The 11,142-nt window shown below is 39.6% G+C and overlaps 1 protein-coding gene across 5 annotated transcripts in view; it reads right to left on the reverse strand.

The window, feature by feature from the left end:
- LOC116846804 overlaps positions 1-11,142 on the reverse strand; it is a 49,232-nt gene that overhangs the window by 30,657 nt on the left and 7,433 nt on the right. For 2 of the 5 annotated variants that reach the window (XM_032821108.1, XM_032821109.1), the window contains exons 2-8: positions 10,342-10,821; positions 9,762-10,244; positions 9,500-9,674; positions 8,748-8,966; positions 8,280-8,653; positions 8,014-8,184; positions 7,826-7,935 (exon numbers count right to left, since the gene is read on the reverse strand). In XM_032821108.1, coding sequence (XP_032676999.1) covers positions 7,826-7,935; positions 8,014-8,184; positions 8,280-8,653; positions 8,748-8,966; positions 9,500-9,674; positions 9,762-10,244; positions 10,342-10,821 — 2,012 coding nt within the window. The other 3 variants (XM_032821111.1, XM_032821110.1, XM_032821112.1) reach the window with 3 other exon arrangements.

The following is an 11,142-nucleotide window of genomic DNA, read 5'->3' on the forward strand; positions in this document are numbered from 1 at the left end:
TCTCTCTCTCTCTCTCTCTCTCTCTCTCTCTCTCTCTCCCTTTCTCTCTGCGTCTCCGACCGTGAGTGATTTCAACGATAAATTAAGAAACGTGAACGAAACTGTTCCGTTTGCGCAAGCAATTCGCCCGGAGCGTTTAAGAAGTGCCTGGCAAATTATTAGACAAGGTAACGAACAAGAAGAAGTATCGCTGGTGACCGAAAGATACAACGCGCCGCCGGTGGAAATAACGCGCGGCGCAATACAGCGTGAATAATTCTCTCCTCTTTTTTTTTTTCTTTTTCGTGGAACGGCGAACGAATAATCGCGGAATAATCGGCGGAAACGTCACGGTCGTTTCATCCCTCGTAAATAATTCATCTTTATTTATCGACCTACGGAGAAAGCTCGCGGCTCGCGGCGTTTAGCGCGGGATTTCGCACCGCGCGCGCGGAAATAACGATGGTCCTCCTCTTCCTTCTTTGCACGCGTCTTCGTTTCCTGCTTCCTTCGGGAAGCAACGAGCCGTCATCGCCATTTCCTCCGCGTCGTTCGCCAAACGCGCGCGTCGTCTCGCTCTTTCTCACATCCCAAAGCTTCCATGAAATGCTGCTTCAACTCTTTTCATTAGAATAATTGGTCATAGTTACGCAATAATGATCTAACCCACAAAATTATGATTCTTGCGCTTTTGTGTTTTCAATTAATTTCAATCAATTAATTTGTATTTGAATTTGTTTGTACTGTTAATTTAATGCCAACCTGTCTTTCCAAATTTATATTAAGACTATTAAAATTATAGCATTATCTAGCTTTCTCTCTCTCTCTCTCTCTCTCTCTCTCTCTCTCTCTCTCTCTATGTGTATATATATATATATATATATATATATATATATATATATATATATATATATATAATTATATATCAAAATGGCACATACATTGTCTCATAAAATTACAACGACATAAGAATGCAACTACACTGTTAAATATTTGAGGGTCAAATTTAAACCAATTTCTTGAGTTAAATAATATTTAGTTATTTTTAACTATCATGTGTGTCAAAATTTACTATTTTAACACAAAACATGTGTTTAAAAAAACAACCACATCTAATCAACCCATTTAAAATAATATTAAGTCATTTTTTACTAAAACAAAGGTTACATTAACGTGCACATCATAAAAAATAAACTAAATTTTAGTCAAATTTAATATATTTCTTAAGTTAAATTATTTAACTCCATTACATTAGTTAAATTAACGACATATTTAGTAGAAGCAGTGGCGACTTATAGGAATGGTTAAAAATAACTCAAATTGAGTATAATTTGACACTACGGATTTAACAGTGTATTTCATTTTGCTTAAAAAATCTGAAATTTTTGACTACACATCCTGATAATTCCAAATGAAATAACTTGGAGCCTCGAATAAATAAAACAATTTGACAATTCTCCGACGATAGAGCACTCATTTTCGCGCGATTCGCGAATGTCTAAATAAATCGATTACTTCACGACGACCATGAATTTTCTCTCTTGGAAATTGATTGCATTATTTGTATTCCTCCGCCGACCAATTTTGGTCGTCTTGCCAATTTCAAATAAACAATATAAAACACGCGCGGCCTCTCCTTTCTGGGATATGACGTGCGAAGGAGGCGTTGCGTGTGTCCTCTGAAGAATGCACTTTCGACGCGATATAACACGAGAAAAATGGGGCTCTCGCGATAACTTGGACAATTTGAGATTCTCAATTGGTCATGCTCGTCGCTTCGTGATAGTTGAAGGCTATCGGTGCGTCGACGGTCACTTTGCACGTTTATTCGAACGACCGTCCTTAAAGGCGCGATTACACCGGACGGGCGAGACGACCGCGGGTTTTCCGCCGGCGCGGTATCGGGAACGTCGTAACGATAAATCGGGTTACGACCGTAATAATGGCACTTGCCGGGTCCCGTTTTACTTTCGCGCGAATGACGAAGTCCTGCCGCCCGTTGCCCGGAGACTTCGCGCAGGAATGTAACAGGAAGTGGCGGCCGGCGGTGCACTGGATTGACTCCGGCCGCGGTGGAAAATTAATTCCGCCGCTCGCTTTGATTTGTTCCGCGCGCGCGTCTCGCGCGATGCCGCAAATGAGGCGCGGCGATTTTAATTGAGAAACGTCATTTACCGCTCCGACGCGACCCACGCATCTCGTTGTGGCTCGCGAGCGCAATATAACGGAGAGGGAAAAAATAATTGTGGCCACCGCAAAGCGTTCCTCTTTAAAGCGCGACCGCGATTTTTAACATTGCAAATTGTGGAATAGGCGACTCCAATCACGGATATTATCCAATCAAAAATATTGTGCAAAAAATCATATAAATTGTTGTCGAAATTCGACGGGAAAGATATATTCTGAAAATATTCCGAATAAAAGCACTGAGGAAAAGGTATGTGAAAATAAAAAAATAACCTACTCAGTGCACAAAAAGAACTTGAAAATTTACTTGTGCGATATGAAGTTTATATTCGCAGAAATAAATTTAATTTCTCAGAAATATACTTTACTTCACAGAAATAAATTTATATCCCACAAATAAATTTTCAAGTATTTTTCTTCAATATGTGCATTTAATATGAAATATTGCGATTATCACAAAATTGCTTTTAAATCATTTCTCATTCGCGAGCTCGCGATGGAGCTTGTTGGCACTGAATCGCACGGATCGACTCCTCGTCCTCGCGTATTTCACCGTACGCGCGCACTTGCGGCCTCCGTTCCTCCGGTGAATTTTGATCGGCGAGGACTACTATTGCTATAGTACAACTACTACTACTACTACTACTACTACTGCTGCTGCTGCTGCTGCTGCGGGCAGCATTTTAAACCGGTGTACATAAATCTCAATTGGCTCAAGGATACCGGGGTGATCGTATAATTAAACCACGACGAAAAATGCGACGTAAAATAAACGTGCTGTCTTATTCGCGCTGAAGGTCGCGAGGCGCGCGGGTTCACTCCCCGAAAACGTATCCAATCGTATCCGCGAACAGGTATGCCTTCTTTCATCTTCCATTAGTTTTTTTGTCTAATTCTTTACTCCTGCCCTCCTCTTTGTCGACGATCGTCAATCAGGCTTGACAGCGACCGACGAGAAAGATCTGAACGCAAACGAATATGCGCACGCGTGCGATCGAACATGTTTTACTTTCACGTCACGATAGCGGAGATATCGACGGGGGCTTTTGCGCGAGAATGCAAAACGCTCGTTGCGAGCGGTTGCTTGACCGCAAGACAGTTCGCCGTCCTACTCTTCGACTTGGTGAATTACGGCCAAGAAGCGGGGAGGACAACGCGGCTGTTGAACCGCGGCGATTACGTCGTCGAAAGTGTATTTTCCTGACACGTCGTCGGGGTTGATCGTTCCTTTGCATCTGCATGGGGGTGTGTGGAATTGACACACCAACTTTAGAATTGGCTTGTTTCAATCAGAGCTCCAGCTTCTTCTTGAAGAGTATAGGAGTACTTTTATGTTCATTAAGAATCCCGACGATTAACTACTACTAAAGTAGTAATTAAAAAATGGAGTGCTGACTTCACACCCGACACTGAAGTTAGCGTTCTATTTTTCAATTTAATTTTCACAGCTGAAACTCTTTTAATTAACATAAAAGTGCTCCTATACTCTTCAAAAGGAAGCTGGAATTCTAATCAGAATTATTGAATTTTTAAGTTGGGATGCTGACTTCACACACCCCAACAACTTAGAGGATAATTAAGCGCAAGTAGGGTGAAATATCCAATTATTGATATCCCTTTTAGTCATTGGTACTCTGGAAAAGACTGGGTTTTCTTGCGATCAGCATTACAGTTGAGTTTTTTGCATGCGCTCTATAATCCCAAGAGAAATTTTTACAACTAAAACTGTGAACAGATGCTGCTGCAAAAACCACCAAGCTGTTTTAGAGTGTCAATGACTAAGCAGAGTGTCAATAATTGCACTCTAAGAGAAAATAACCGAAAAAAAAAATTTATTCGGTGGGTACTAATACAACATCTTTATCTCTATCTAAATTCGTTTCAATAGAATAAATGTTTTCAAATAAAAAATGGTTTCTTAAAAAAATATATATTTTCTTATACACGCACACACTCGAAAAAGAGACTTTTCTCAATGCAAAAATAAATATATTAGTACAATTAAATATTTTATTAGTTATTGGTACCCATTAAATAAATATTTCTTATCTTCTTTAGATATTTCGACTCTTGGTATAGATGTTTTACTCTATGTAAAAAAAATGACAGATTAATGATAGCTAGAATGCGATCATGTTCGCAATGGAAATGCCACGGCATTACATTGAAGGAAAGAATATCTAAGAAATAATAAATATTGATTCGGTGAGTACACACTGAGATAACATGTTTACTTCTACTAAAATAAAATATTCTTCACACAAATAAGAAAATACTTTCTTAAAACCTTAAGAAAACTTTAGTTTTTCATGAAATCATTTGTTTATTCTATTTAAATAAAAGAGAATTGATATTTAATTAAATATATACCCACCAAATAAATATTTACTATTTTTTAGGTATCTTTTTCTCTCAACGTACAAATGGCTCATCCAGAAGTTTGACCTAACTTTTGATTAAAATATTTCGGAAAAAAGCCATAATCAACAACTTCTTCCTCATACAACGATGACGCGAGTTCTTCGCGACCATTTCTATTAATTAAACTGTTGTATATTCGGAGATAAAGGATCTCATCGCGAAGAGCAACGCTGCCGTTTTCAAGAAGGTATTGATAGACGATGAGGATGCCATCGAGGAATTTCTATGTCAACGTACCGAGAGTTCAACACCCACCGTCTAGCTTCGTTTAAAAATGCACGACAGAGAGGAGAGTCGTCGGTCTCTCGGCTTATAAATATGAACGACCGGCCTCCGCGAGAGAAGAAGCATCCGCGGGCTGCCTACGGGAGAGAGATCTTGCGAAATAATATCACGAATCCCGGCAACCCACTCGACACAATGACGCCTTATCGATCGCCTGAAGTTTCCGCGCGTATCCTCCCGCGATAATTGCCGCGCCGATTATCGCGACCGGATGCGCGCCTCAAATCGTTATACGGATAATTGTGTTAACATTGTTACAGACGAGGAAGATTGATGGGTACTCGAATATCTCGCGATTCACGCTTTCAAGAATGATAGACGCCACTTGGAGTCTACTATTTGCGTGTACTAGATATCAATGATATCAAATACTACATACAGAAAATTACATACTGCGTTCGAGTAAATACTTGTTCGAGTAATTACTTGTCCCAAGTATTTCACAAGTTTATATATCCACAAATCTATCATAAGGCCATCACGAAAGCATCAAATTTGTGCAGAATACACACTGAATCTTAGCGAATTTAGCACTCCAATCAAGAATATTAAATTAAATTAAAAATTTAATTTCATAATATTCTATAAATGAAGTCTTATAAAATTCTCGTAAAGAGAATTCTTCTTTGAAGCATATGATAATGAACTTTTCCAAGATTTATGATGAATACATCTTAGAATATTATTATACTTCAAGATTATCTTTAAGAAAATATTATCTGTTGAAGACAATCAGTACTTAAAGGGAAAGTAGACTGAGTGAGCGTTTTTCTCAGCAGAAGTATCATATTTTTCTGTGTGCACACAGCGCTGTTTATCCAAATAGAAATTTCCGATTTCATATTGCTAACACTAGATTTGACCTACTTAAATATTCGTTGAAATTATTCTAGATACTTAATTTTGCGCATATGTACAGACGAGAGTGAGATACACACATATGGAAAAAATTGGAAAATCAAAGAACAAATTCTTCTTCGGAGTATATGATAATGAGCTTTTTAAAAATTTGTGACAAATATAAAGACAAATTTAAAGACTAATAATATTTTAAGAGTATATATTATTCAAAAAATATTATCTCCCTCTCCATTGAAGGTAATAATTACTTAGAAGAAAAGTAAACTTAAAGAAATCGTTTCTCTTAGCAGAAGTATGATATTTTTCTGTGTGCACACAGCGGAAAATCGAAGAACACACATAGAGGGATAAAAGATCGGCGATTCGACAATGTCGTTCTGTTCGCTTCGAATTCGCCGAGGGAAAGTGGTCTCCACAAAGAGTACTCGACGTAATTAATAAGTGAGACCGGCGTTGGACGGTAGAACGTAGTTTGCGATGCAGAGTGCGACGTTGAGGCCGCAAAAAAAAAGATCGACCTGATAACCGCAGGAATATCAATGAACTCGTCGAACTCTACGGTTACAAATCACGTATTATAACACAAGGGAACGTAATTCCCTCGGATTGCGACTCAATGCCCTCCTCCATTTCGCAGACCGCCTGCTAACGAACTCTAACGAACGTATCGTTGGTTATAATTAATCGAAGTAGTATACGGGCCTTTGTTATAATATCAAACAATCCTCTCTCTGTCCATACTCGTGATCAAAATAACACAATTAAAATCACAATCTAATTTCCTCTTACTGCACGTTGGAATTTGTTACGTGATAATTGCCCACAGAATCAATCACCACGGCGTCATTCTACACTGAGAAAAAAGTTGATTTAACGAGACTTTGCTTGAACGAACGAAATTCGTTTAAGCAAATGTTTAACCGATCGAACGAATTATATAGTTGCTGGTGACGAGTTATATAAATTGATTCAATGATTGGACCATTTTTGGTCCAATCATTGAATCAACTATATCAACGCAATTTATTGTTGCGCGTAATTTGATGGCTGGTGACAGCCAACTTTGATTCATCTGTTTCTTTCTTCTCAGTGTATCGATTGAGACGTCGTCGCGTTGTGACTTTCGCGACAAAAATTCGAGCGGAAAAGTCATCGATTCGCCGTGAATCGCGCGGCTCGAGAAATTGTCCACTCTCATCGTCGAGTTTCTTCTCGTGAGCGCGAAGATGGCACATGTGGAACGCGCGGCGGTTTGCGTAGCTTACCGCGTCGTTAATTGCGCAAAGCATTAGAAAGCGCCGGCGAGCTAATGGAGAGTCCCGATGCAATCGAACATATGTGTGTCGCATCTCTCGACAGGTAGATGGCACACGATAATCGACGCGCGCCTATCAATGCGTCGATAGTAACAAACGCCTGCGTGCCCTCCTTCCCCTCCTCCGTAGCGCGAATAATACCGTTCGCCGCGAGCGTGGGAGCCGCGACGCCGACGATTCGACCCCGCGTCTCGGAGCCGCGGGTTCCGAACGGAACTCGCATCCGCGCGACGATAAGCAGCGCATCCGTCGATGCGAACCGGTGAAGATCGACCGTGGAATGCTGATATCCTTGTAACAGAAGCGGAAACATCTGAGCGCTTGACACGCGTGAAACGTTAGAAATGTCTGCTTCGCTATTGAGTGGCAACGCGCAGACTATCGTCGCGAACGAGCGAGCAGTTTCGCTGTTTCCAGCGGTATCGTTGGCGCGTGAAACTGCCGCGCTTTCGCACGTGGCCCGCAGGAATGTCGAGCGACCGTAGGATCGAACGGTGTCCCGGCCGGTCGGCCGGTCTATCGTGGAACAACGGTGTTCCTTTCACCCAAGCAGTTCTCAATCGACGACGACGACAACGACAGCGGCGACCATGAAGCGAAGGAGGAGGAGGAGGGCACCTAGGGTGTGATCGCTAAGGAACGGTTCTTCACGCGATCGAGAGCCTTGCGATATACTTTTATCGTGACGCAATCCACCTGCTATGCGCGGCCGCTTGTGGCTGCCTGCTCTCCGCGATCGTTCACGTAATCTGCTAAAGATTTACACTGCTACTCACCGAAAACGTGGTCGTACTTATCCAACGCAACTTCACCCAAGTAGCATACGCAGTTCCTCTGGAACAACACGCCGATCTCGTCCACAGTCTTGAAGTTCGTTAAGTAGATACTGCAAAAAACAGGACCATGACGACTGGAATCGATCCGCGATGCTGTTATCGCCGATTAATAAATTCGCTGAACTTACCATTTCCACCATCTGCTGTTTACTCTGAAATGATTGTGAGGTTGGATGGCTTTCAAAGCGCTGTTTCTGCCGAGGATGAGAACGGGAGGTTCACGCGTCGAATCGTTAGTCTTGGTGTAAACAATGCTCGCCTGAATGTATAGCTTGAAATTCACGTAAACGAGGAACAACCTGCAAAACACGAAATAATAAAGTATTAAATAAGTATATTTTGCTGGATCACTATATGCAAACTGTCGTTTAGACGAAAGAAACATTCCTCTCACCTGTGATAGAGTTTCTCATTTCTAGTGATCATTCTCAAACATCCGCCACCTTCGTAGGAGAAATCTTCACAGTACTCGAAGGTGTTCCCTCGAAGAACCATCGATTTGTCCGTAAGGTTCTCGTCCTCTTCGATGATATGCCAGCCTTTTAAGTACAGTTCTTCTATCCGTGTCATCGGAATTATAATATTATTCCCATTATCTCTATTATCTATGCAGTCTTTCTTATCGATCACAGGCTTTTCTGCCATAAGACGTTCGTACGTTGTAGCTTTCAAATCCAAAATTCGTACGGGTACCGAGAGCTGTGGCTGTTGCAGTCGGAGTTCGTAAAATCCTTTTCTGTTGTTCAATCTCTTTGGTAAAGAATTTTCCTATATACGAATGGAGATAAACACGTTTCGTGAATTTTTGAAATCGTGCTTGCGACTAACTTTACAAGCTATTTTATCAATCGCTCAATTTCACCTGGCCATTATAATAGTAGCGGCTACCGGCGCCGCGACAGAAAGTAGACCGGAATACTTCATCCTCGTAGATAGGTACATGCACATGTAAGTGTGGGAATAATAAGGACCAAAACACGTCGTCCACCACATTGAAGTGCTTCGGTCCAAAGTGCTCGTGCGTCCAAGCCGGTGCGAAGATAGCAATGGAAAAGTTATATTTCCGTATCATATCCAGAGCCTATGAAGAAGAAACATAAGGAAACATTTATTTGTGCATTATCTCGATTGTACGAAATTCTTACAAGGGACAATACCCAAGTATGACACGCCATTTTTTTTTAAACTCAACATGCATATAGCATATGACATGACATTTCATATTTGATATTTTATATCGGCCCGTTTTTTAATTTGCACAATTATTTAGACGATTATTTAAACAAAACTCGAAATGGCGATGTACGTAAAAACTGATATTTATATCGCCCATAACATGTAAATCTAAAATACATAAACCTAAAAACTACAAGCATGTAAACTCATGCACTCAAAATCCATAACTCGAAAACCAATAAACCCGTAAACCTGAAATCCATAAGTGCAAAACCTATAAACAATCGTCTAAATAATTGTGCAAATTAAAGAACAGGCCGATATAAAATATCAAATATGAAATGTCATGTCATATGCTATGTGCATGTTGAGTTTCAAGAAAAATGGCGTGACACTCGAGTAATGTCCCTTGTTAGTAATACCAAATATAATAGTTACCTGTGTGCAGTTGAACTTGCCAATACCTGAAGTACCTCTCGCGAAGATGTCCAATCCTACGTAAACATCTCTATGGTCACGTTGTAACTGTTTCACCATTTCACTGGTATTTTCGAGATGGTTTTCTGTCCATTGGTAGTTTAAATATATACCGTCGCAATTCATGAAGAAGTCTCTGAGAAGAAAATAAACCTCATTACGATGCGCTGTAAATAACATAAACACGATTTAAAGAAAACTGAGGGATAAAAAGATAAATTACTTATTTTCCTCGTCGAGTTTATTCTGCCACTTTAAAAAGCCTGTTTTGACTAAGCAGTCATACCAGATCACTTCAGAGTTCTCGACTTCCTTATGAAGGGTCTCAGTCAGGTACTTAACAAAATAAAGCACCTTATCCACTGCGTTAGGTACTGATTTCAGATCAAAATCTTTATTTTGGAAATTGGTCTCAAAGTTCAAGAGCCAACCATCAAATCCGTATTGTTTTGTAAGGATTACTAAAGAATCCGCGAATGTTTTTAATTTGTCGTTTGATTGGACCATTTCTTGCCAGAACAGATGTCCAGATGCATCATTTTCCGTGATGATGGTGCCCAATATTTTCACACCATGTTTGTGGGCTGCGCATATCCAACCATAGGGTGGGATAGTTACTAAATGATGACTAAAGTAAATAAACGTATCTATTGCATACCAATTGTAAAATAAGTAAGAATCATGGGATGTAGAACCCCAGAAATATCTGCAAAAAAAATAGGCCAAAGAGATAATGCAAACAATGAACTTGAGCATATATTAACTTATACAGTAGATCATAAATGTATATGTTTGAATATTACCTATCTTCCAGGTAACCACCTTTCATATCATGACAAACTATAGTCTTAGGACGTTTCTCCTTGTCCATTCTTTGTAGGTAAGCATTTTTCTTAGTAATCTCTAACCCAAGGTATGTAAAATCTACAGATTCTATAATATCTGCCTCTGGATATGGTACTAATTTGTTGACAGCACAGTATAAATCAAACGATGTATTAAAAGGCTTTGATTCTCTTGGTTTATCTGCCTCATCGCTCATCATCTTATCACTTTCACTCTGTTCAATTTCTAACTTATCTAGTTCATTGCTTATCATCCTGTCACTTTCATTCTGTTCAGTTTCCAACTTAACTGATTTATCATTTATCAGTCTATCACATTTATTCTGTTCAGTTTCTAACTTATCTGACTTGCCGCTCACTATTCTCTCATCTTCATTCTGCTTAGTTTCTGATAAACTGCTGTTCTCCATTGTTGCACTGCAGCCTTTCAGTAATGCACTGAAAATAATATTTCTTACTTTATAGGCATCGCCGGAAAAGCGTGCACAGTATGTGATAATCAGTTAAAAAAAGTTTGATAAGCATTCAGTATAGCAATATCAATGTGTCAATTACATAATCTGCCGTCAGTCGTTGCGATAAGTTAAGATAACGAGTAGTAACGGATGCAGCAGAAATTTATGTTAGCAGGACCGTTAGCAGAACAAAAGATTTCTCTATTGACAAATGTCACGTTAAGTGTCAAGTCAAAAACATATATATATATATATATATATATATATATATATATATATATATATATATATATATATATATATA

The sequence above is a fragment of the Odontomachus brunneus genome, unplaced genomic scaffold (assembly GCF_010583005.1).
Source record: "Odontomachus brunneus isolate Ranch 3 - 2012 unplaced genomic scaffold, Obru_v1 Obru_scaffold_069, whole genome shotgun sequence".
In the NCBI taxonomy this organism is placed as follows: Eukaryota; Metazoa; Arthropoda; class Insecta; order Hymenoptera; family Formicidae; genus Odontomachus; species Odontomachus brunneus.